Source organism: Panthera tigris, chromosome B3 (assembly GCF_018350195.1).
Source record: "Panthera tigris isolate Pti1 chromosome B3, P.tigris_Pti1_mat1.1, whole genome shotgun sequence".
Lineage (NCBI taxonomy): Eukaryota > Metazoa > Chordata > Mammalia > Carnivora > Felidae > Panthera > Panthera tigris.
In genome coordinates, this window is record NC_056665.1 from 60,055,999 (window position 1) to 60,080,901 (window position 24,903).

Genomic DNA, 24,903 nt, shown 5'->3' on the forward strand with positions numbered 1-24,903 from the left:
AGAAGAGAGGTTAAAAGGACGAAAAATAAACCAGGCTGCTTTGTTTTTCCCAGGTACTCTCTGTAGAGAGCTGCAGGGACTTTATTATGTGTAGTGACAGTTTGCTTCTATAATATCTTCTCACTCAAAAATTTGGAAATTTTGGTCTAGACTTAAACATGAAACTTTGAAGGGGAAAAGTGCAAATCATCTGGTCAAAAATATATTTAAAGAACATCTGATAGAAACCAAGTAAACAATTGTAGCAGTATTCAGGATTTATTATTTTTGTTTTTCTTACTCTTTGAGAAAACCTCTTGGGAGATGAAGGAAAACCTCTGTTTGGAGCACTTCAAAATAGACAGGTATGTATATTCCAGCAAGGTATGTGTAACTCATAGTAGGCTTTTTTGGTATAATCTGTAGTTAATTTATTAGTTTTTAAAATCATTTTTTTAATTCACTCCTTTTTCTGTAAAAGTTAGTGGAATTCTATTTTTTTTTCTTTTTTACAAAGCTACCTCAGTCTCACAGGAGACAAAATGGCCCGCATTGTGCACTTTAGAGAGCTTACTCAATCTCGGTGGTTAAATGTAATTCATAGATTTCAGATGATACTTTGTCCCTTTTTTCTCCCCTTCTCTGCTTATTGCCAAGTCAGAAATTCAGTGTCCCCTACATTTTCCTTCTTCGCTAATTTTGTGCCATCATGTAACATTAAGTACTAATGCTGGCTTAACTCTACATAAATAATCATAGTGAATTCAAGAGTAAAACTAAGCCATGGCTCCTTGATGGGCAGACCTTAACACTACAGGACTATACCCGTCTCCAGACCTAAGCTCAAGAAATAGCCCCTTGAAAACAGGGTGGGCAACCAAGGATTCCATAGAGCACCCTGCTCCTAGCCATTTTCCTCTTATTTTCCCAAGGCACAGGGGACTTTTAATATACAATGTGCTTCCCTACACTTCCTGGCCGCCTGTTTGGAAGGCAGATCTATTCCCTGCATTTAGTGGGGTTTTTCTGGCCATGATTTTAGAATTTTTATAAATTTTTTTGCCCAGGCCTCAGAGTAAATTAATCCAGTAAATTTAAGAAATTGACTCTGGGGAAAATGAGTATCTAAATGAGAATTGAAATAATTATAGCTTTAATATCTCTTGGTCATGGAAAAATCTATTAAAATTTGATAAGTTCATAAAACTTCCTGAAAGTATTAAAAATATTATAAATATTATACTTTATTTGCAAGAATGTAAAGTTTATAATAAGGCTACAACTAATACTTGCAGACTGGGAATGATTTTTATAGTGAATGACTTAGGTCTGTCATCTGCCCTTTTTCTCTTCCCCTCTCTTACAATCTAGCATAATGGTCTGAAAGCATTAATGCAGTTTGCCATTGCACAGAAGATTACGTGTCCTCAGGTCCTGATACAGAAACATCTGATTCGTCTCCTATCAGGTAGACTCTTCTCTGAATATTATTATATGTCTTTTTCCTTTGCATTTCTGGCAGTGTATATCATTCGGAAACAACACACTGAACTAATTTTGAACACTACTATAGCAGCTTTCTAAAAGAAAAAACAAAGACATAGATGCCCGTACAATAACTGTAGTCTTATTTTAAAACTCAGGTATTTTCCAAATGTTTTCAAGTTATGTCCCTTGTTCCCACCTAGAGGCTTTATTGAATCAACATCCACAACCACTAACATATTTTTGTCCTCATCTGGTAAGAAAAGGGAGCAATGACATGGAAAGATCATTTAAAAATAGGTTTAATTTTGCTGGTTCAAGGGGATATTCTTCATCCTCGTTTTACTTACACTGCTTTTACATGCTCTCTCTGCCCCCCTCCAAATTGTTCACATATTTAATGTGTCACAAAACACTTAGAAGTGTATAGTTAGGAAAAAAGTATTAAGGAACATTGTATAAAAGTAATTTTTCTTATTCATGGAGCAAATATTTATTGAACAACCTCTATTTCATTTATGCTCTTTACCTTTTCTTCCTGGATCTTCTCTTTTAACACTTAAATTATATCCAAGGCTTTCTAGGAAGTTTTTCTCAGTATAGTTTATTTTTAATTATGGTCCCCATTCATAAAAGTGTGATATGCCATTTTACCAGTTTCTGTATTTTATATCCCTGTTATATTTTTGTTTTAGGTGTTTTGCATTATATTTATAACCACATTGCTATCTTAATTAATTGCACTGTTGTTTGGTATTTTTTAGTTGTTCTTCCCAACCTAAAATCAGAAGATACACCTTGCCTTCTGTCTATAGACCTATTTCATGTTTTGGTAAGTATTCAATAAAATTTCTTAAAGTCTCTCAAGTTTATAATTTCATATGTTTTCCTCATTCAAGTTCATGTTCTTTATTCAAGATTATAAATTATTGGTGTTCAGATTATGAAATTTAGTCTCTTCTCCATTCTGTTTAAAATAGAGATTTGAATGAGACCATCAAAACCACTTTTTTTTTAATGTTTATTTATTTTTGAGAGAGAGAGAGCACGAGCAGGGGAGGGACAGAGAGAGAGAGAGACACATAATCCACAGCGGGCTCCAGGCTCTGAACTGTCAGCACAGAGCACGATGCAGGGCTCAAACTCACGATCTGTGAGATTATGATCTGGGCCCAAGTCAAACGCTTAACCGACTGAGCCACCCAGGCACCCCTCAAAATCACTTTACAAGTGAAAGCACATTTACTCTTTATTTTGCAGTTCTTGTCCTAGTTGATTATATTGAGTTGGTGTCTGTCCAAGCAGACTTTTTAAAATATATATTGTGCTTTCTTCCTCCCCCCTTTTCTTAACTTGTTGACATTATAAGCAGTAAATGACAGTATGAGCTGTCTTAAATTAAAATCATTGATCATTTGGTGATGGGTACCAGGCCATTGACATATGTGGGCTTCTCCCAAACACCTATGGATAGGTGGCAACTGTTTTATGAGTTTCTTGTAGAGCTTTTCCAGCCCTACTATGATTCCATTCCTCAAAATGAGTCCCCTAGAGAGATCGTTGGTGAGGTTGGGAGTATGGAATCTGTGGATATAAGATTAGTCAGTGTCCCCCATCCCTCATTGTTCAGGACTATGCCCAGTGGTTGTCACTCCCATCTTTTGGAACCTTTTGGGGAAACTTTGGAAGGAATGCTGGTAAATAGGCTCTATACCCTGAGATTCTAATTTGATTGGACTAGTCTGTGTATCGGTGTTCTTTTAAGAGCTCCCCATGTTATTGTAATATTGAATCTTCTCAACCACAGGATTGAGACCACTGCCTAGAAAAAGAAGTTTCAGCAAAGGGATAACCTGTTAGGTGATGACTTTTGTTCTCCATTTATGGTACACTATATTCTAAGATATTCTACTGAATAATTAGGGAAAATGTTGTGGCTAGTTATAAAAAGAAACCCACACAGGGGCGCCTGGCTGGCTCAGTCGGTAGAACATGTAACTCTTGATCTCAGGGTCATGAGTTCAAGCCCCACATTGGGTGCAGAGATTCCTTAAAAACAAAATATATAAAAAACAAGAACAAAAAAAAACCCACACACGAGCACAGAGCATCTGATGCTCTGTACTTTGAGTTATGAGATTAGCTTGCACTGGTCTTTGTCGTCACTCATGTTGATATCTGTTTTCTCTTATAGGTTGGTGCTGTGTTAGCATTTCCATCCTTGTATTGGGATGACACTGTTGATCTGCAGCCTTCATCAATTAGTTCCTCGTATAACCACCTTTATCTCTTCCATTTGATCACCATGGCACACATGCTTCAGATCCTTCTTACCATAGACACAGGTAAAGCTCACATCAGTTAACTATAAAATAAATAACATTTGCCCATGGTTTATTGGCAAAATTAATTATGCATGCAATTAGTCATATCACATATTTCAAAGTTCTACGTTATTTCTCTTGTTGAATGATCATTTATTTGTTTCTTTATGGATGTTGTGTTTTTTGTTTTTGTTTTTTTTTTATTTTTTAAAATTTACATCCAAATTAGTTAGCATATAGTGCAACAATGATTTCAGGAGTACGTTCCTTAGTGCCCCTTACCCATCTAGCCCATCCCCCCTCTAACAACCTCTCCAGTAACCCTCAGTTTGTTCTCCGTAATTATGAGTCTCTTCTGTTTTGTCCCCCTCCCTGTTTTTATATCATTTTTGTTTCCCTTCCCTTATGTTCATGTGTTTTGTCTCTTAAAGTCCTCATATGAGTGAAGTCATATGATTATTGTCTTTCTCTGACTGACTAATTTCACTTAGCATAATACCCTCCAGTTCCATCCACGTAGTTGCAAATGGCAAGATTTCATTCTTTTTGATTGCCAAGTAATACTCCATTGTATATATATACCACATCTTCTTATCCATTCATCCATCGATGGACATTTGGGCTTTTTCTGTACTTTGGCTATTGTTGATAGTGCTGCTATAAACATTGGGGTGCATGTTTCCTTTTGAAACAACACATCTGTATCCCTTGGATAAGTACCTGGTAGTGCATTTGCTGGGTCGTAGGGTAGTTCTATTTTTAATGTTCTGAGGAACCTCCATACTGTTCTCCAGAGTGGCTGCACCAGCTTGCATTCCCACCAACAATGCAAAAGAGATCCTCTTTCTCTGCATCCTCGCTAACATCTGTTGTTGCCTGATTTTCTCGTATGATTTTCTTAATGATTGTTCTTTTCTCTAACTTACTTTATTGTAAGAATACAGTATATAACACACAAAATATATAACATGTAACATACATATATAATGTTATACAAAATACGTGTTGGGGCGTCTGGGTGGCTCAGTTGGTTAAGTGTTCGACTTCAGCTCAGGTCGTGATCTCATGGTTCGTGAGTTTGAGCCCGGCATCGGGCTCTGTGCTGACAGCTCAGAGCCTGGAGCCTGCTTCAGATTCTGTGTCTCCCTCTCCCTCTCTGCCCCACCCTCACTTGTGCTCTCTCAAAAATGAATAAACTTAAAAAAAAAATTTTTTTTAAATGCATGTTAAGTGACTCAATATCTTATCAGTAAGGCTTTCAGTCAACAGTAGCCTGTTAGTTTTTGGAGAGTCAAAATGTATAGGTAGATTTTTGGCTATGCAGGATGTTGGCACCCTTAACCCCCATGTTGTCCAAGGGTCAACTGTATATGACATTCTGGAAAAGGCAAAGCTATGGAGACAGTATATCAGTGATTACCGGGGGGGGGGGGGCGGAAAGAGAGTGGTGAATTTGGAGAGCACAGAGGATTTTGAGGGCAGTGAAACTACTCTGTATGATACTGTAACAGTGGCTACATTTCGTTTGTGAAGACCTACAGAATGCACAATACCAGGATGAACCCTAATGTAAACTGTGAACTTCGGATGATAATGATGTGTCAGTATAAGTTCATTGATTGTAACAAATGTACCACTCTAGTGCAAGCTGTTGATAGTAGGGCAGGTATCTGGAAACTCAGTGCTTTCCTCTCAATTTTGTAATGAACCTAAAACTGCTTTAAGAAATAAAGTTTCATTTTAAAAGATCTTGTTACATGGGTGTGTGCATTTGTCAAAACTCATCAAATGGTACATTTATTGTTTGTGTATTTCACTGCATGTAAAATTCACTTCAGTCATGCAAATATTAAACATATTTAAATTGGAAATATCAATATGAATTCATGATATATTTTCCTTTTTTTTTTTTTTTTAACGTTTATTTATTTTTGAGACAGAGAGAGACAGAGCATGAATGGGGGAGGGTCAGAGAGAGGGAGACACAGAATTGAAACAGGCTCCGGGCTCTGAGCTGTCAGCACAGGGGCCCGATGCGGGGCTCGAACTCACGGACCGCGAGATCGTGACCTGAGCCGAAGTCGGCCGCTCAACCGACTGAGCCACCCAGGCGCCCCATATTTTCCTTTTTTTAAAAAAAGTGTGTTTTTCCTAAAGAGATCTTAACTGAAAGGAGAAGAACTAGCAATATCCAACCAAAGTAAGAGACACAGGGTAATTTTAATTGTCTTTCAGATGAATTAATGTATATATTTTTTTAAGTATTTTTAAAACAAGAGAGCACTATTCGAATGGGATGTAACCATCCATCACATTGAACTCCAATGTTGGCATTTTTCTACCCATTTTAATATGATAAAACTGAAGTTCAGAGAACTTAAGTGTCTTATCCAGAGCTTTAACCTAAGTGAGTGAGTTAGCAATTGGTGGAAAGGTTTAGGATGGTCCTCCTTAAGGATAGATTAATGAAGGAAATTACCTTACGAGGTTCTTCTTAATGTGTTGCTTGAGAGTAAAGGCAGGACAGCAACCTACTTCCCTTTCTAGAAGCTGAATTTCTACCTGTTAGCTAAGACTCCTAGGAATGCAAAGCAGATAGATGACCACTAATTTGTTTACCTGGTCATATTACAATGAGATAAGCATTTATTAAACATCCATGTGATTCTGCCCTATGTGTTTCTTCATCTAATATACTGATAAAGTTTACCTAAGAGGTTTTTTTTTTAATGTTTATTTTTGAGAGAGAGAGAGAGAGAGAGAGAGAGAGAGAGCGAGTGAGCACGTGCACGCAAGCGGAGGAGGAGCAGAGAGAGGGAGACACAGAATCTGAGGCAGGCTCCAGGCTCTGAGCTATCAGTACAGAGCCCGACACAGGGCTCAAACTCACGAACCATGAGATCATGTCCTAAGCTGCAGTTGGACCCTTAACTGACTGAGCCACCCGGGTGCCCCTTACCCAACAGTTTTAATATTTAGAATCAACTATTTAGATTGAGAAAAAGGAAAAGAGCCTCAGTTGAGTTGACATTGTTTATTATCTTGACACCATGATATTGAGGTGTAATTAATACATTGAATAGGAAACTCATAGATTTATCTTTCAGAATTTCTTTTTCAGACCTCCCCCTTGCTCAGGTTCAAGAAGAGAGTGAAGAGGCTCGTTCTGCATCTTCTTTTTTGGCAGAAGTTTCTCAATATACAAATGGGTAAGTAGCAGTTCATTAGTTCAACCTATTTCAGTATTGTTTTAATAATTCCACCTCTTTGTTCAGTTGTTTGGCACAATAACTTTTGAACCATTTTAATTCCAGTTTTTAAAAATCAGTTAAGAGCTTTTGGAATTACAGCTACCCATTTGTTTGTTTCTGAGACTGAAACAAGTTTTGATACATCTTTACTCTTATAAACTGTTCTTTATTCTTGTTATAAAGAACAGTTTTGATACATCTTTACTTTTATAAAACTGTTCTGGGAACATAGGCCAAAGATAATAAAATTTTAACAAATGGCAGCATTTAGAATTTAAATAAATGTACAAAATAGAAAATAGGTCATCCATTTAAAGCAATCTATACAGTTGATACGCTTAACTAACTAGAGATTTTTTTTTATGGCTTTTATGTAACATGTGAAATATATTGGCGATGCAAAGGCTAAAATCAAAAGTATAATAAGAGTGCCCCACTGAGTTCTACATGCTGCCAAACTCTCCCCTCTTTGCTTTCATTTTCTTCATCAATTTTTAGTTAGGTTTTCTGTTTTGTTTTGTTTTTTAGTTAGGTACTGAAGAGAGAGAGGAAGAGGGAGAGGGAGAGAGAGAGAGACAGTGCGTGTGTGTGTGTGTGTGTGTGTGTGTGTGTGTGTGTTACTAGACTTTATTTTTTAGAGCTGTTTTATTAGGCTTACAGAAAATTTAAACAGAAAGTACATAACGTTCCTGTATACTCCCTCCCATCACCAGTTTCTCCTGTAATTAACATCCAGCCTTCAGTGTGGTAGATTTGTTAAAGATGATAAAACAGTATCAATACATTATTGTTAACTAAAGTCCATAGTTTACATTAGGGTTCACTCTTTGTGTTGTAACATTGCAAGTATGATATAGAGTACTTTTCACTGCTCTATGAATCACCAACTTAAATACAGAAATCAAGAAAGTATTAATTTTTTAGCTAACTTAACTGCTTTGGTTAGTTATTGATAAATATATCTGATTCACATTTCATCATAAGGGTTAGGATAAAGAAGAAAATAGTTATTTGCTTTAAAAATTTACATGGTAGGGGCATTCACTTTCATATGCCCCCTCTCTGTAAAGGGCTTTCATACTATTCTTACTTTCTTATACTCTAATAAACCTTTGCCTGCCCCTCATTTAAAAATTAATTAATGATTATTAATATTATTAATAATTATTACATATTGCTAATCATAATATAAATAATTGATTTATTTTTTAACTAAATAAAAACCTACATGGTAAAAGATACAAGATTTGTGGTTTTATTTAGGAAACTTTCAGAAGATTTAAATATAGAAGCTATTGCCAGTTAAATATTATGTTTTAAATGTTTAAAAATTAAATGGATAAAAAATTATTTAAATACTTAGCTATGTTTTTAAATGAGGATGTGTTTAAAGTCTAGGGGTTTAGTCTGATCAGTATTCTGTTCTGTTCTGGAATTATTGCCTCTTAGCTGCATTGGGTGTGGTATTCCTGGCTGGTATTTGTGGGTCTCATTGAAGAATGGTATCACCCCTTACCTTCGCTGTGCTGCCTTGTTTTTCCACTATTTACTTGGAGTAACTCCACCTGATGAACTGCTGACAAGTAAGTAGGAAAGTGAAATCTCAGAATAGGATATAATAGATATTTTTTCTTACCTTCAACCTCAAAAATACAAGGTGAGGGCAAAACTGCTTTTCTGTTCTCTGCCTCTTTCATCAATGTTCACTGTCAACATGTGTGCCCCTGCTGTGGTATGGGCTAAAGGTGAGACCAAAAGTGAGATTAGCTTCATAATATGCAAAACATACTCAGGACTCCTATCTATGTATAGTTGATGTACTTGAGCTTATAAAATGTGTGCACACAGAATATAACTGTTAGGATATGCAAAAAATTAGGAACATTGGTTGCATTTAGGGAAGAGAACAATTTGGTTAAGTAGGAGGAAAATGTTATTTTATACTCCTTATTTGACTTTTGAACATATGACTACTACAAAAGAAGTAAAATGCTGCTAGGAAAGGCCTGTTGTAACAAAGTGAGGATATATATGTTTGAGTACCAGTCATTTCCTTTCTTCTTTACTTGCCTTAAATCTAGATCAAAGTAGACAAGTCTTCCTTGTGCTTTTGTATGGGTAAAAATCAGAACATTTGTATGATTTTGGAAGCATCACCAAAATTGTTTAGAGATTCTTGCTTTTGTCCTTTGAGATTAAGCTGAACAGGTCAGCTTTATTGGCTTTCAGCTTCTGTATCTTGAACTCAGTTCAGTAGGGTTTATTTGATCTAGTTTGTTGTGATTCTGTATACGGGCATACCTTGTCATATTGCGCATCGCCTTATTGCACTTTGCAGATACATTTTTTACAAATTGAAGGTTTGTGGCAACCCTGCGTCAAGGAAGTCTGCCAGTGCCATTTTTCCCACAGCATTTGCTCACTTCATGTTTGTGTCACATTTTGATGATTATTGCAATATTTCAAACTTTTTCATTATTGTTATATTTGTTAGGGTGATCTGTGATGGTTGATTATGACTGGCTGAAAGGCCAGATGATGGTTTGCAGTTTTTAGCAATCAAATATTTTTTAATTAAGGTATGTACATTTTTGTTTTAGGCATAATTCTGTTGTTGCACACTAAATAGACAACAAATAGTAGAAGCGTAACTTTAATAATCACTGGGAAGCCAAAAATTCACTTGACTTGCTTCATTGCAATACTCGCTTTATTGTGGTGGTCTAGAACTGAACTGGTGTGCCTGTAAATGGGGTGCTACTTCCCACATAGTTGTTTTTTTGCATTTTTAAAAAATCATGTATTAATTTATCTAGATGGTGCTGTAATACCAGGTAAGAATAATGTGCTTACTAAATGTATTGTTATTCTCTTGCAGATCCTGCAGAAGGAGAATACAGCGCACTCTGTAGCTATCTATCTTTACCCACAAATTTGTTCCTGCTTTTCCAGGAATATTGGGATACTGTAAGACCCCTCCTCCAGAGGTACTATGAGGGCAAAATGTGACTGTTGGGTTATTATACTGTTGTGTTCCTAATTCACACACTCAAGGAATTGGAGACAAGTCCAGCAGCCATGGGCAGCTGGAATTTCCGCTTGTCCCACCATAATTACCGTTCCTTGTACTACTCTTCCCTAAAGCTGCCGTTTCCTATAAATCATCAGGCAGGCTGGGCAGCAGGGGGAGGTGGTCATGTTGTCAGCAGCCACATAGTCACAACTAAATATCAAAAGAAACAAAATTGGGGCTCTGTCTAAAACAGTAGCGTATCTCACATGGAAGCGCACATCTCAGGAGGGTGCCTGAAGGGGAATAAAAAAGTCATTTGGTGAATCAAAATGTATCAGTTAAATTTCCCTGAGAGAGGTGGGTCTTTTTTTGAGAAAAACTTTCTTTCTACCTCATCATTTCTGGCCCTCCTGATCACTGTCTACCCTTCTAACCTCTAGTGTCCTTCCCTATCTTTGCTTCCACAATTTCCATCTTTTTTTTTTTTTTTTTTGAGATATAATTGACACGTAGCATTGTTTTAATAATTAATTCTCACTGTTACTCTTACTTTATTTCCTCCATTACAGATTCTGACACCCAGTGTTTGGGGTGTTTGGGGAGGATGTTTTGGCCACATATCCAACAGGCAGTTCTCTGACACCGGCTGGGTATCCTACAATTCACCTCAATCCTACACTGTCTACCTGAAGATAGCATCAGATCCCACAGGTTAAGGACTCATTGCTATAGACTGGCATGCCTACATACAGACACATTTCAGACAGCTTCTACTAGCAAGTCCAAGGTTGTCACCTGTGCTCCTGACCCAATGGCTATAGAACAGAGGCTCCACTGACCCCTCCTTGGGTTCAGTTAATTTGCTAGAGCAGCTCACAGAACTCAGAGAAACATTTTACTTACTAGATCACCAGTTTACTCAGGAACAGCCAGGTGGAAGAGATGCACAGGGAAAGGGAGCCAAGATTGCATACTCCCTAAGCACACCACCCTCCCCAAATCACCACGTGTTCACCAATGTGGAAGTTCTCCAAATCCTGTCCTGTTGGTGATTTTGGAGGCTATATTACATAGGCATGGTTGATTAAATCAGTGGCCATTCGTGACTGATTCAACCTCCAGTCCCTCTTTCCTCCATGGTGGTTGAAGTAGCAGAGCTGAAAGTTCCAATCTTCTGTCGCATGTTTGGTTCTCCCAGTACCCAGCCCCCATCCCTAGGAGGGATCCTAAAACACACCTTTGTTGCTGTCATCACTTAGGAAATTCCCTGTGCTGGGAACTGGGTTGAAGACTAAATATACATACTTATTATTATAAATCACATGATCACACCCATGATTTCCTTTATTTTTTCAATTTTCTGCCTTTACCTTTCTCCTTTTTCTTTCATTAGTGTTTCTTTTTCCGTGTCCATGTCAGGATTTGTGTGAATGTCTGCTTGTCTCCTGCCACATTTTCTGTGCTCTCATCTCTTCTGTTAGGTTCTTTTTTGTGTATCTTCATTTCTTATGAGGGGTTCTAATCTCCAGTGTGATTAAAAATGAATTAAAACAGATCTTTAAAAATTAGCATCATGCTTTGTGTTGAGTACAATCACAATAGGTTATACTGATTTTACTTGTATGTTGTTGGAGTCAGTACATTTTAAACTTACTCTTCTAGGTTAATGACAAAAATTCAAACTTTGTAACAGAATGTCCTTGCACTTTGTACCATTCCTGCAGAGCCTCCCCTTATCCTCTGCTCTGAAGTACAGGGGACTGAGACTTGCAAGCCGTATTGCCTAGTCTTTCTTGTCAGTTGGCGTCTGCCTGTATTCAGCCTGGGGGAGGCAGTAATAGGGTATTGGAAGTGAGGAGGAAGAGAGAAGCCTGAGTGTTCAGGCCACCTCTCTCTGCTTTGTGTGGTATCTCTGGCCAGTGACTGTAGCTCTTCTCTGGCTCTAGTTCCCATCAGCCAAGTCTCTGGTGGTTCCAGTATCCATCAGTGACCCTAGCCCCTCGTTTCTAGTAATACCACAATTTCCTTTCGTTCCTCCATCCTGGGAGAGGCGGTGGCTTCCTGTTACTGGCTAATCTTTGGGTCACCTTGTGTTTTTATCTCCTGGTTGGCTTTGCAGCCCTTCTGTCATCTTTATCACCAATTCCTGGTATTAAATTCCCTCTTCAGAATGGTTTCTGTTTTTCTAGTAAGACCTTGATTGATAAGCCCTTAAAAAAAGAAATCAATAACAGAAAGGGGACAAAATAAATAGGCAGACACAAAAACAAAGAGAAGGAAAGCAAAGGAGCAAGATTGTAGAAGTCTAGTGGAGGGAACATGGAAAGAAGGGACAGATTTGGAGAGGGTGGCTCATTCATGAACACTGTGCTGAAGTTGTGATGACCTGTTTGCTTTTCTCTTGGCTCTCCATTTAGGTGGTGTGCAGATCCTGCCTTACTAAACTGTTTGAAGCAGAAAAGCACCATAGTCAGGTTGGTTTTACTTCTTAGTCCTTTCCTACAGGTTGTGTTTCCAAAAATAGTTGGTTTGCTGAATATGATTTCTAGTCTGTCTTCTTCATTCTTACTCAGTACATTGTTTCCTGCGTTTCTCTTAGGTCTTTGCCAGAATTCAGATTCTTCCTGCAATTGATTTTTTTCTTGGAGGGACTGTCCTTTCCCTCTTAAATTGTTTAACTCCACCAGCTCCTCTTTCTTAAGCGTGTACATGCATATTAAAAGGCACAGGAGGAGATGGCATCTTGGAGCTGCTGGTATATTACAATCAGAGGGTAGTGACAGTATTCCTGTACAACATTTTTTTCCTTTTGAGAATAGAGTAAGATATAAATAGAACTATTCCCTTTACCCCTTCCCTTCCTATCTTTATACTTAGAGACTACCCAACAAAATTTTCTTCAGCCCTCCTGTGTCCTTTAAGTTATGGCTCAGTCATAATCCACCTCTTCCTCAAGGACCAATTCAAATCTGACCTCATCCCACAAGTCTCTCCTAATACACCCTCTCATATGTGTGTGTGCATGCGTACCTGCCAGCACCATAAAGCACTCAACAGTAAGTTCAATAAGGCCAGATCGCATGCTTGTTTTCTTTGTATCCCACCAGGGCCTACTTTATGTTATATGTGTCTAATTTTTATTCAAATTGAATTGCTTCAGTAAACAAGCAGAGTAATTGACCCCTAGCCTTAAATGCTAACATCAGTAGTACCATTTTTCCATGGCCAAAGCAAACATTGTGACACAAAGTGCATATGACACCTTCTATTCTCATCTTTTCTCACTCTTTCAAATTCTTTAGCCTTCACTGTAAATGTGCATATGCTGCCTACCCCTTAACCCCACTTTAGTGGTTTAGAGATTATAGAGCAGCTTTTATAACTTAGATAGAGTAGTATTCACATCACCAAGAAAAGAAAGAGTAGAGAGAAAAGTTTAAAAGATGAGTACATATTTTAGGACTGTTGATCTCACACAATTTTTCCTTTATTTCAGTTCATTATGTGCCTTTTATTTATTTTATTTAAAAAAAAATTTTTAATGTCTATTCATTTTTGAGAGACAGAGACAGAGTATGAGCGGGGAATGGGCAGAGAGAGAGGGAGACACAGAATCTGAAGCAGACTCCAGGCTCTGAGCTGTCAGCACAGAGCCCGACGTGGGGCTCGAACTCACGAACTGCAAGATCATGACCTGAGCCAAAGTCCGACACTCAACTGACTGAGCCACCCAGGCGCACCTCATGTGCCTTTTAGACACCTACTATTTCCCCAGTATGGTTCTAAAATACTTTGGGAGAATTAAAAGACCTAACACATACAGCTTTTTGGTCATGGGTAATTTATAATCAAATTGTGTACATAAACTAAAAACATAAAGTGTAATAGTATATGGAATGTACTGTTAATGCTATAGAAATTTAAACAGTAGAAGATTTTTAATGATGCCAGGTTACTCTTGGAGGAGATAATTTTTAGCTGAACATAGAAGGAATTACAGAATTTAAGTTGATTGTGGTTTGAGGATAGAATGTCCGTGTTATTCAGATATTCTTCTTCAGGGCATTCATGGAAGGCTTTTATCGTATCTGTATTATATTGTAAGAATGAATAACATTTACAAACATGTATCAAGTACTAAGTACGTTATGTTCCACTTCAGTATCTTATTGAGTCCTCAACAGCTCTATGAGTTTCCTTGATTCTATTATTTATATTTGACATTTCTTAAATCAGCATGAGTCTTTTATATTTCTTCCCCCCCACCTCAAAAATTTATTATTAAATTGATAGTGTGCCTTATGACTGAGAAAGTATAATATATTCATCCTCTAGTTTACAGACCGTGAAATACAGGCTTGGGTTCAGTGACTTGTTAGATACTAGAGAATTTAGGATTTGTAGCTGCGTCTGATTACAAAGCCTGTGTATCCTTAACAACTTTTTTATATTACCTTCCTAGCCATTATGGAAATCTAGCTAGAACAATTTAGTCTTCAGGAATAGTGGAGGTTGAGTTTGGAAAGGAAACCAGCTGATGAAAGATTTGGAATTCTAGGCTCAGATGCTTGGATTTAATGTTGTCAACAGGGGGAATTACTATGGGGTGCAAGTATGGGTTCTTTTGTTATTTTTAAGACATTCTTCCTTCTGTTACTTAGTTGGTTTTTGACATGGGTTTATTTACTCTTAAGTAAAATTGTCTTTTAAATTATATTTCTAGATACCCTAGAAAAAGAAATAGTTTGATAGAGCTACCTGATGACTATAGCTGCCTCCTAAATCAAGCTTCTCATTTCAGGTAAGAAGAAATATTTTTTTTTTTTTAATTTTAAGCTTGTAATTGGTATGCACCACCACTAGCTAACTTTTTAAAAATTGACCACTTAGCATCTTTTATAACAGTGATTGCTGATTTCTTTTTTATTATTGAGGTGAGATCCACAAAACATACAGTTAATGATGACAAAGTATACAATTCAATACAATTTAGTGTCTGCACAATGTTGTGCAACCACCACCTCTCTCTAGTTTGAAAACTTTTTCATCATCCCGAGAAACACCTTGTATCCACTAAGTAATCACACCCCATTTCCCTCTTTCCCAGTCCCCTGGTAATCAATAATCTGCTTTCTGTCTCTGAATTTGCCTACTCTCTATACATCATATAAAAGGTATCATATATGATTTTTTGTGTCTTGCTGCTTTCACATAGTATAGTTTTTGAAGTCCATCCAAGTTGTAGCATGTATTCGGCCCTTTCTTGGCTAAATAATATTCTACTGTAGGGGTGCCTGGCTGGCTTAGTCGGTGGAATTTGAGCCCCCTGTTAGGTATAGCTATTACTTAAAAATAAAATCTTAAATATTCCATTGTATGTATATACAGAGTTTGTTTATCCATTTATCCATTGATGAGCACTTAGGTAGTTTCCCTCTTTTGATTATTATGAATAATGCTACCGTAAACATTCATGTACAAGTTTCTATGTGGGCATATATTTTCATTTCTCTTATATATATTCCTAGGAATAGAATTATTGGGTCATTATGGTAATTCTCTCTTTAACTCTTTGAGTTGCCAGTAAGCAGTTTTCCATAAATGGCTGTCCCATTTTACATTTCCATCAGCAGTGTAAGTTTTGAGAGAGAGAGAGCACATGAGGGGCAGAGAGGGAGGGAGACAGACTATCAAGCAGGCTCTGTTCTGTCAGTGCACAGCTCGACATGGGGCGTAAACTCATGAACCATGAGATCATGACCTGAGCTGAAATCAAGTTGGATGCTTAACCAACTGAGCCACCCAGGTGCCCTAATACACATTTTCTAAATGACCACTGATGTTGAACATCTTTTCATGTGCTTTTTGGACATTTGTATATGTTCTTTGGAGAAATGCCTGTTCAAGCCCTTTGCCCATCTTGTAATTGGACTGTCTGTTTTGTTGTTGAGTTGTAAGATTTCTTTATACTGAAGGGGAAGGAGACTCTTCCTTTCTTCCCTCTCTGTTCCTCCCTCTCTGTTCTTCCCTGTAGTCAAATAATTAAATTGACATAAGACAGAATAATATGAGAGGGATGCCTGGGCAGCTCAGTTGGTTAAGCATTTGACTTCAGCTCGAGTCACAATCTCAGTTTATGAGTTTGAACCCTGCATCAGGCTCCATGCTGACAGTGTGGAGCCTGCTTGGGATTCTCTCTCTCAGATTAATAGGAGAAAAACCAATTTAATTTCATATATATGGGAGATCACAGAGATACGTGACTCAAAGAAGAAACTAGGTTTATACTTTACAGTTAAAGAAACAATTATTTGTGAAGATTTGACAAAACAAAGGAGTTTACACTTCGAGTACCAAATTAATGAAGAAGTAAGAGAGTTTATATATACAGCCTTCTTGACTTTGATTTCCCTAACTTTGGCAGTAAGGGTATTTTCTATCCTTTTGGTATAGGGAGGATACCTTCACATGGGAGATTTATTTCCTGCTTTCGGGAGAACGAAATAGATGTCAGAGTGTCCTTTTTGCACCTGCTGTTTCTTAAGTAACTTTAATTCAAAATAATCATTATGCCAAAGCAGCATACTTTGGGGTGGCCTATTCTGTTCTCTTTCAGTCTATTCTTAATAGTTTTATAGTTTAGCTCTGTATTTAAGCTGTGGGTCTGTTTTGAGTTAATTTTTGGAATAAAGCAGGAAGTCTGGCTTCATTCTTTTTTTTTTTTTTTTTTTCATGTGGTTTCCACTTATCACAGCACCATTTTTTAAGAGACTATTCTTCCCTTATTGGATAGTCTTGGCACCCACGTTGAAAATCAGCTGGCCAGTGATGTTTGGGTTTCTTTCTAAATCCTAAAGTCTGTTCCATTGGTCTCTATGTTTGTCTATCCTTATGCTAGTACCACACTTTTAAGTTACTATAGCTTTGTAAAAGAAGTTTTAAAATTGTTACATGTGAGCCTTCCAACTTTATTTTTCTTTTTCAGTGTTGTTTTAATTATTTGGGGCCCCTTGAAGTTACATACAAATATGAGGATTGGCTTTTCCATTTCTGCAAAAAGGCAGTTAGAATTTTAATAGAGATTAAATTAATCCTATAGATTACTTTGGGGAGTATTGCCATCTTAATAATATTAAGTACTCCAGTCCATGAACATGGATGCCTTCCCATATTTAGACCTTCTTTAATTTCTTTCTGCAGTATTTTGTAGTTTCCAGTGTACAAGTCTTGCCCTCTTTGGTTAAATTTATTCCTGGATATTTTAGTATTTTAGATGCTATTGTGAATGAAATTATTTATCTTTTTTTTTAAGTTTATTTATTTATTTTGAGAGAGAGACCATGCAAGTGGGGGAGTGGCAGAGGGACAGGAAGACAGAGAATCCCAAGCAGACTCCGCACTGTCAGCATGGGGCCCAACATGGGGCTCAAACTCATGAAACCGTGAGATCATGACCTGAGCCAAAACCAAGAGTCAGACACTTAACCAACAGAGCCACCCAGGCACCCCTGCAATTATTTTTCTTAATTTCCTTTTTGGATTGTTCCATTGCTGGTGTATTGAAACACAGTTGATTTTTGTGTGTACCTTACAACTTACCTGGGTATCCATAGGGATTACAGTTAACATCCTAAATTTATTTTTTTTTTAACATTCTAAATTTAGTTTGACTTGACAACATCATAGTTTCAGCTGCATAATTAACTGTTCCTTTCTAATTTTTTCTCCCTTCTTTATGTCGTTGAGGTCACAGATTACATTTTTATGCATTCTGTGCATGTTAATGTAGATTTATAATGATGGTTTGTTCATTTGTCTTTTAAATAATATAGTAAACAAAAAAAGAGGAGTCATTTTTCCAAAGTTATAATAATACTAGCTTTTATACTTACATGTGTAGTTAGTTATCTATATTTTTTTTACATGGCTGCAAGTTGCCATTGGTGTTTTTCTGTTTTGGCTTGAAGGACTCCCTTTATTACTTCTTGTAAGACAGGCCTAGCAGCGATGAACTTCCTTAGCATTTGTTGGTCTGGGAATGTCTTCATTTCTCCTTTGTTTTTAAAAGATAGTTTTGGCAGGTGTAGAATTCTTAGTTGACAGCTTTTTTTCTTTGAGGACATTACATGTATCCTACTGCCTTCTAGCCTCCATGGTTTCAGCTGTTAATTTTATTGAGGATTCCTTGTATGTGATGAATTGCTTTTCTTGCTGCTTTCAAGCTTCTTTCTTTGTCTCTGACTTTTGACAGCTTGATCATAATATGTCTTCTGTGTGAATCTCTTTGAATTTGTCCTGTTTGTAGTTCAGTTTCACTCCTGACATGTAAATTCATGTTTTTCAACAAATTTGAGGAGTTTGGGCCATTATTTCTTCAAAAAAATATTTTTTCACTTGCTGCTCCTTCTGTGACTCTCATAATATGTGTGTATGTTGGTATGCTTGATGGTGTCCCATAAATCCCTCTGTTCCTTTTTATTCATTCTTATTTCTTTCTGCTCCTCTTCCTCAGTAATTTTAACTATCCCGTCTTAAAATTCACTGATTCTTCTGCCAGCTCAGATATGCAGTTAAACCCCTTTAGTAGGTTTTTTATTTCAGCTGTTGTACTTTTCTATTTGTTTCTTTTTTTTATAATTTCTCTTTGCTAGTATTTCCTACTCTTTCATGTGTTTTCCTAATTTCCTTTAGTTCTTTGTCAATGGTTTCCATCAGCTCTTTGAACTCATTTAAGTGTTAATTTAGAATCTTTGATTATTAACAAGTGTCATGTCTGGGCTTCCTCAGGGATGATTTCTGTCAGTTTCTTTTTTTCCTGTGAATAGGCCATCATTTCTGTTTCTTTGTAAGCTTTGTGAGTTTTGGTGAGAACTGGACGTTTTGAATATTGTAATGTAGTAGCTCTGGAAATCAGATTCTACCCCCTCCCCTGGAATTGCCACTGTTACTTGATGAAGGCTGTAGTTGTCTGTTTGTTTAGTGACCAGACTGGTTTTTGCAGAGACTGTATTCCTTATTATGTGTTCACTGAAGTCTCTGTTCCATTTTTGCTGCCGTCAGCCAGTGAACTGACAGATTTCCTTAAATTTCTGGATCCAATAAGAAAAAATATAAAGAATATTCTGTCTCTTTAAGTCCCCTCTGCCATCACCGCCAAGGAAGTCCCTTCAGCCCATAGAAGTTGAAACAATAGCCAGTGTGTGTGTCAGCCCCTGAGTGAACTGCCAGGAAGAAGTAAACAACCCTGAGTTTTGAGGACAACCCTCATTTTTTTGAGGGGGTGGTAGCCACTACACAAAAAGCCAAAATTTACTAAAATTTACCAGCCTCTTTCTTTGTTAAGCACTCCTGTGGATGCTGCAATGATCACCTAGATTCCAAGTTCCAAAATAGTTGCTTCAGACAGTTCTTGCCAGATCAACAGTTGTATTGGTAGAGGAACCAATTCCTGGAGCTCCTTACTCCACCATCTTCTATGACATCTCTCCTCAATTTTTTTTTTAAAGCTACAGGAGCCTTTTGTGTTTTTTTAAGCACTCGAAGAATCATCATTTATTCATGTATCTTTACATGTACAAGTGTGGTCAACACATCCATCCACTGAAATAACCCTGTTTTCAACTTCACAAACAAGTAGTTCTCTTAGAAATATCTTTTATATGTGTGTCTTTAAGCACTGTTTTATGTGCATTACAGTGAGGTGACCACATCCTCACTGAAATAACACTGAAGAACCCCCACTTTTTTTTTCCAAGCAAAATCTTATATGGAAGCCCATTATTACAGTAAAACAAATAATAGCATTGTGGCTCAGGTTTAAGCCTGATACTAGAGAGAGGAGTAAACCTCCGTAGCTTTGTGTGGCACCATGCCCCCCGCCACACACACACCTCAATCAGATTAAAACCTAATGTAAAACAGTGTTTCTTAGACTTTCTTTTATCTTCCTCTTCCTTTTCACTGATTATTTTCCAAAAAAAAAATCTGGATGATAAAGACTGGTGAGAAGTAAAATACACTAGTTACATTATACTCATTACTAATATCATGTATGAATTACCCATTAGTTACCTTTGTAAGAAAATAGCATGACGTTAAATACCTTATTCTGTATGATAAAATAATATCCTATAAAGTAACAGTTTACACTTGCTAAATATGACGTAAGTTATTCAGATAGCATAAATTCATGAGCTATGTCCCTATAGAAATTCTGTTGATATCTGCCTTAACCATTGCTGTGTGAATATTTCATATTTGAATCACAATGCATCATGTCTTGGAAATAATAGGCCAAAATTCCAATAGGCCATAATTGATGCAATTATGTATCCTTGACACTCAGGTGGCATCACACCATCACCCATAGCAAATCGGATTAATAATGATGACATGAAATGAGCAGTAACTTGTAATTAGAAGGCAAGAATGTCAGCAGTCTGAAAATCAAAACCTATTCGAGAATTCATTGCTGACGTACCAGTAACACAGCATCTTTTTCCTAAACTGCAGGATTCCTAAGCTCAGTTAGGAGTTATGTAATATTAAGTAAGCATTGCACAGCTGCCAAACTTCTTAATAAACTTTAATTAGAGTTCTCAGAAAACACAAAGAATTCTTAAATTTTGTTTTAAGGATATCAATAATTCTAATGAACTGCCTTGGTGTGCAAAGTGACTATTATAGTCCTTAGTCATAAGTTAAATAACTTGCTGTCATTTGAAGGGGCCAAAAATAGGGATTGCAGTGTATCATCATTTTTAGGGCTTGAAGAACCCAACGGTGGCCTACTCTGAGAATCACTACCCTACAGCATGACTGAGGAAATTCTCATATTCACTTATAACCCCTGCTTTGAACCCTGAAGCCAGGGAGTTTAACTGCCCCAGCAGGGCCTTGGGCAGCCCATTCTCCAGTCTCTGTTACTAGATAGAACTCACCTTGGTATTAGCTACCTTGCTGCTTGTCTCATGCAGGTTAAGTTCAGCCACCTAAAGAAATGGTTGCATCATTTACCTCCCAGCCCTCAAAAAATTAGCTAGGTGATGTCAGAGATTGCATCCAGCTCTAAATTCAGTGATTCCCCTAATCTTAGGGCTGTATTGCTACCACAGAATCCCAGTGAATAAGTATTATCTTCCTGGCATTAAAGAGTATCACTGTTGGCTCTTAGGAGGATGTGAGAAAAGTGTTAGTCATTAATCACAGTGAAGATCCCCCTGGATGATATTACTACTTACTGGTTTCAAGTAAAAATGAAAATAAATCTGATGATCTCCTCCAGTTTTATTGTCACCATCAGTTTCTGTTAAGTCTGAGCCATTTGGGGGCACCTAGATGGCTCAGTCAGTTAAGTGTCCCTCTCTTGATTTTGGCTCTGGTCATGGTCTCACTGTCGTGAGATTGAGCCCTGTGTCAGGCTCCACGTGGAGCCTGATTGAGAGTCTCTCTCCCACTCTCTCTCCCCCCGCTCCCACTTGTATTCTCTACCCACATTCAACAAAATGGATGGGAAATGTGTCTGAACCCTTGCTGCACATCATGATAAAAAAAAAAATTGGGGGCACCTGAGTGGCTCAGTCAGTTAAGTATCTGACTTTGACTAAGGTCATGATCTCACGGTTCATGGGTTTGAGCCCCACATCAGGCTCTGTGCTGACAGCTACAGATCTGAAGCCTGATTTGAATTCTGTGTCTCCCTCTCTCTTCCCCCTCCCCTACTTGTGCTCTATCTCTCTGTCTCTCTCTCTGTCTCTCACAATAGTGAACATTAAAAAAATTTTTTAAAAATTGTATACCTAACAAGGTCATATTGAGGACATAAACTGTCTCTAAAAATAAGTAAATAAACCTAAAAAATAAATAAAAGACTGGGTCACATGGGTGGCTCAGTTGGTTAAGCATCTGACTTCGGCTTCAGGCATGATCTTGTGGTTCCTGAGTTTGAGCCCAACTTCTGGTGAGCTCGAGCCCTGTCAGGTGAGCTCCTCTTCTCTCTCCCTCTATCTCGGTCTCTGTCTCTGTCTCTGTCTCTCTCCCCACTCTCTCCCTCCCTCTCCCTCCCTCTCTCTCTCTCTCTCTGCCCCTCACTCACTTGCGCCTTCTCTCAAAAAAAAAAAAAAGACTGAGCTATTTCTGCCATAGGAGGGTAAGCTGCTTGGTTACTATACTTTAGGTATCACCTTTTTTTTCCTCTGTAGGATACTAGAGACTAGGACTCAGCCATCCTTCACTAAAGGTGAAAGATACTAGCTTTATCCAGAAAGAGCTATAATTATATTCTTTCCCCTAGAAGTGAAATAGTCCCCTCATCTACAGAAGATGGGTGGAATATCTATGCACAGAGTCTTTCTGCTCCTAGTAGACAGTGGTGGTTTTCTTATCTTCGCTGAAAAACAAAGGATCAGAGAATAAACTGTTAATGCCCTATTGGAGATTATTTTGGTGCTCTTTATTCTGACCTCATTGGATCTCAGCTTAGTGGTTGCATTTATTTTTTTACTGCCCAAATAAAGGAATTCTGGATGTTTCTATTATGTCCATTGTAAGGCAGAGATAGGGGTGGAAAGCTCCTTTTTTCCAGGGTGGCCATTATCACTTTAATTCAGAGAATGATCCCCCTCCTTTGGGGGGCATTGTAGCAAGGCTATAGCATACTACTACATAAAATGGCAGATCTCAAAGTACTGCTTGGTTCAAGCAAGCCAACTCTGTCACTTTTTCCTTCCTAAAGACTTGCTTTGTTTCCCAGATGGAGGGTATATCAACTTTAAGACTACAGTCTCTCATTTCAGCCCTAAAGATCTCAATACTTAAATGGACAGGAAATGTGTCTGAACCCTTACTGCACATTGTGATTAAAAAAAAAAAAAATTGTACACCTAAAAAGGTCATATTCCTCTGATATTGAGGATATTAAGTTTGACTAAACCAATCCAGAGGAGGGAGCTGACTATAAGTTGGTCATGTCAGATGAAGACTGGATTCTATAAATGTATCACAATGTCAGTGAGGCATATTTAATGGCCAAACTATGGAATTATCAGGACACTATATACTTAATAGTAAATCTTCTTAATCAGGAGATTGTTTTGTTACGTCCTTATTAAAGAAGAATCACCTAATTAAATGTTTTCTTGTGTTTTAGGATCTTTGTTTGCTACAAAGCAGCCAGTGATGAACACATTTCATTGCTAACTAGATATGTCATGCTTTTATTGTTTTTCCACCACACTGATTGTTTTCTTTCCCTTTGAGGTGCCCACGGTCTGCAGATGATGAACGAAAGCACCCTGTCCTCTGTCTTTTCTGTGGAGCCATACTGTGTTCTCAGAACATTTGCTGCCAAGAAATTGTGAATGGGGAAGAGGTTGGAGCTTGCATTTTTCATGCACTTCACTGTGGAGCTGGAGTCTGCATTTTCTTAAAGTGAGTAGTGAGTGTTTCGGAATCTTCATAATGAATTTAGGGAATCCGGATCCAATCTGGAAGCTATTATGGTAGGATAGTGTGTTGATAGGAAATGATCACATGAAATTGCATTAGAGAAGATATTACAGAATAAGTAAAAAACAAAAACAAACAAAAAAACCAAATCAAAACAGACAAAAAAACCCATAGGATTCTGTCCACATTTTAATTTTTTGTGAAATGTCTTAAGCATGATAGACTTTGCATTGATTACTCTGGTGTTACAGAACACTCAGGTACAATGAAAGGGCTTGGAGTCCTAAAAACAAGTATATTTAAAAAGTACCTGTACATTGCTATTTTAAGTTGTCCTTTGAATATTTTCATTTTCTTCATTTCCTCTATCAAAGCAACTGTTGTTTTTCCTGGTCTCTCTGCAAAAGACTGAGAGTGGAACATAGTTATTTCATGTTTATGAAAGAAGAGTGCAAGTTGCCTGAGAGAGAAAATTCAAAGTGGATGCGTGTGCTTTTTCTTTCCATCTCCCCATGTACTGTAGTTTCTGTTTATGTAAGCCCATGTCTCCCTAACCATTGCCTGTAGGCATCTGTTGGAACAATGTGAATGAATGCATGGAAGCCACATCCAAATACCTATTTTCTTCTTTTAGGGAACCTACAGCAAATAAACCCACTACCTATTCCAACTGCTTATTTTGTAATGTCACTCTATAGTACCTATCCCTTCTGTATACACATACCCAAACATTATTTGTATGTCTTCATTTCTCTACTGTAAGAGTCCCAAGTACCTTCAAAGTGGCAGTGATTCTTTATAATTTGCACTATTGGAAGCTGGCTCTGACCAGAAAAGGCTTAATTAACACTTGCCTCGCTGACCTTCTTTTCTGGCCCAAAGTTATCAGATGTTGTTCTGTGCTTCTGTTAAGCTCCCTCCCACTCCAGATCGTGGGTCAGGAAACAGAACAGAAACAACATTGGCCATCATTTTCCATGGTATCTGTGGTTCAAGTAGAACAGCTTCCTTCCTCTCTTCAGTATATTCAGTCAGTATTAATGGTCCTGTTTCCCTAAACCCATTGATTTTTCCCATAATGTCAATAAAAATAACAATATTCACTGTCTTTTTTTAGACAAAACACAGTTTAGTCTATTTGTCTATGTTTACTGTCTTTATACTGAATTCCTGACAGATACTGGCCATATCTTTTCTCTAGATTAACTTTGATGCAGTGCCTATCATTTGCACTCATGCAGTTAATAATATTTCCTCTTGGTTCTTTTGTCCTTCAGAATCCGAGAATGCAGAGTAGTTCTGGTTGAAGGTAAAGCCAGAGGCTGTGCCTATCCAGCCCCTTATTTGGATGAATATGGAGAAACAGACCCTGGCCTGAAGTAAGATTAGTTTTTGTTTGTTTGTT

General features: G+C 37.5%; 1 protein-coding gene across 1 annotated transcript in view; it reads left to right on the forward strand.

Annotated features, from left to right (window-relative positions):
- Positions 1 to 24,903, forward strand: part of UBR1 (ubiquitin protein ligase E3 component n-recognin 1) — a 133,268-nt gene that overhangs the window by 104,180 nt on the left and 4,185 nt on the right. Inside the window, exons 36-46 of the mRNA XM_007081724.2 lie at positions 289 to 344; positions 1,351 to 1,447; positions 2,229 to 2,296; positions 3,659 to 3,809; positions 6,910 to 6,997; positions 8,489 to 8,622; positions 9,918 to 10,026; positions 12,470 to 12,526; positions 14,776 to 14,853; positions 23,310 to 23,480; positions 24,776 to 24,877. Coding sequence (XP_007081786.2) covers positions 289 to 344; positions 1,351 to 1,447; positions 2,229 to 2,296; positions 3,659 to 3,809; positions 6,910 to 6,997; positions 8,489 to 8,622; positions 9,918 to 10,026; positions 12,470 to 12,526; positions 14,776 to 14,853; positions 23,310 to 23,480; positions 24,776 to 24,877 — 1,111 coding nt within the window. The remainder of the gene's footprint in view (positions 1 to 288; positions 345 to 1,350; positions 1,448 to 2,228; positions 2,297 to 3,658; positions 3,810 to 6,909; positions 6,998 to 8,488; positions 8,623 to 9,917; positions 10,027 to 12,469; positions 12,527 to 14,775; positions 14,854 to 23,309; positions 23,481 to 24,775; positions 24,878 to 24,903) is intronic.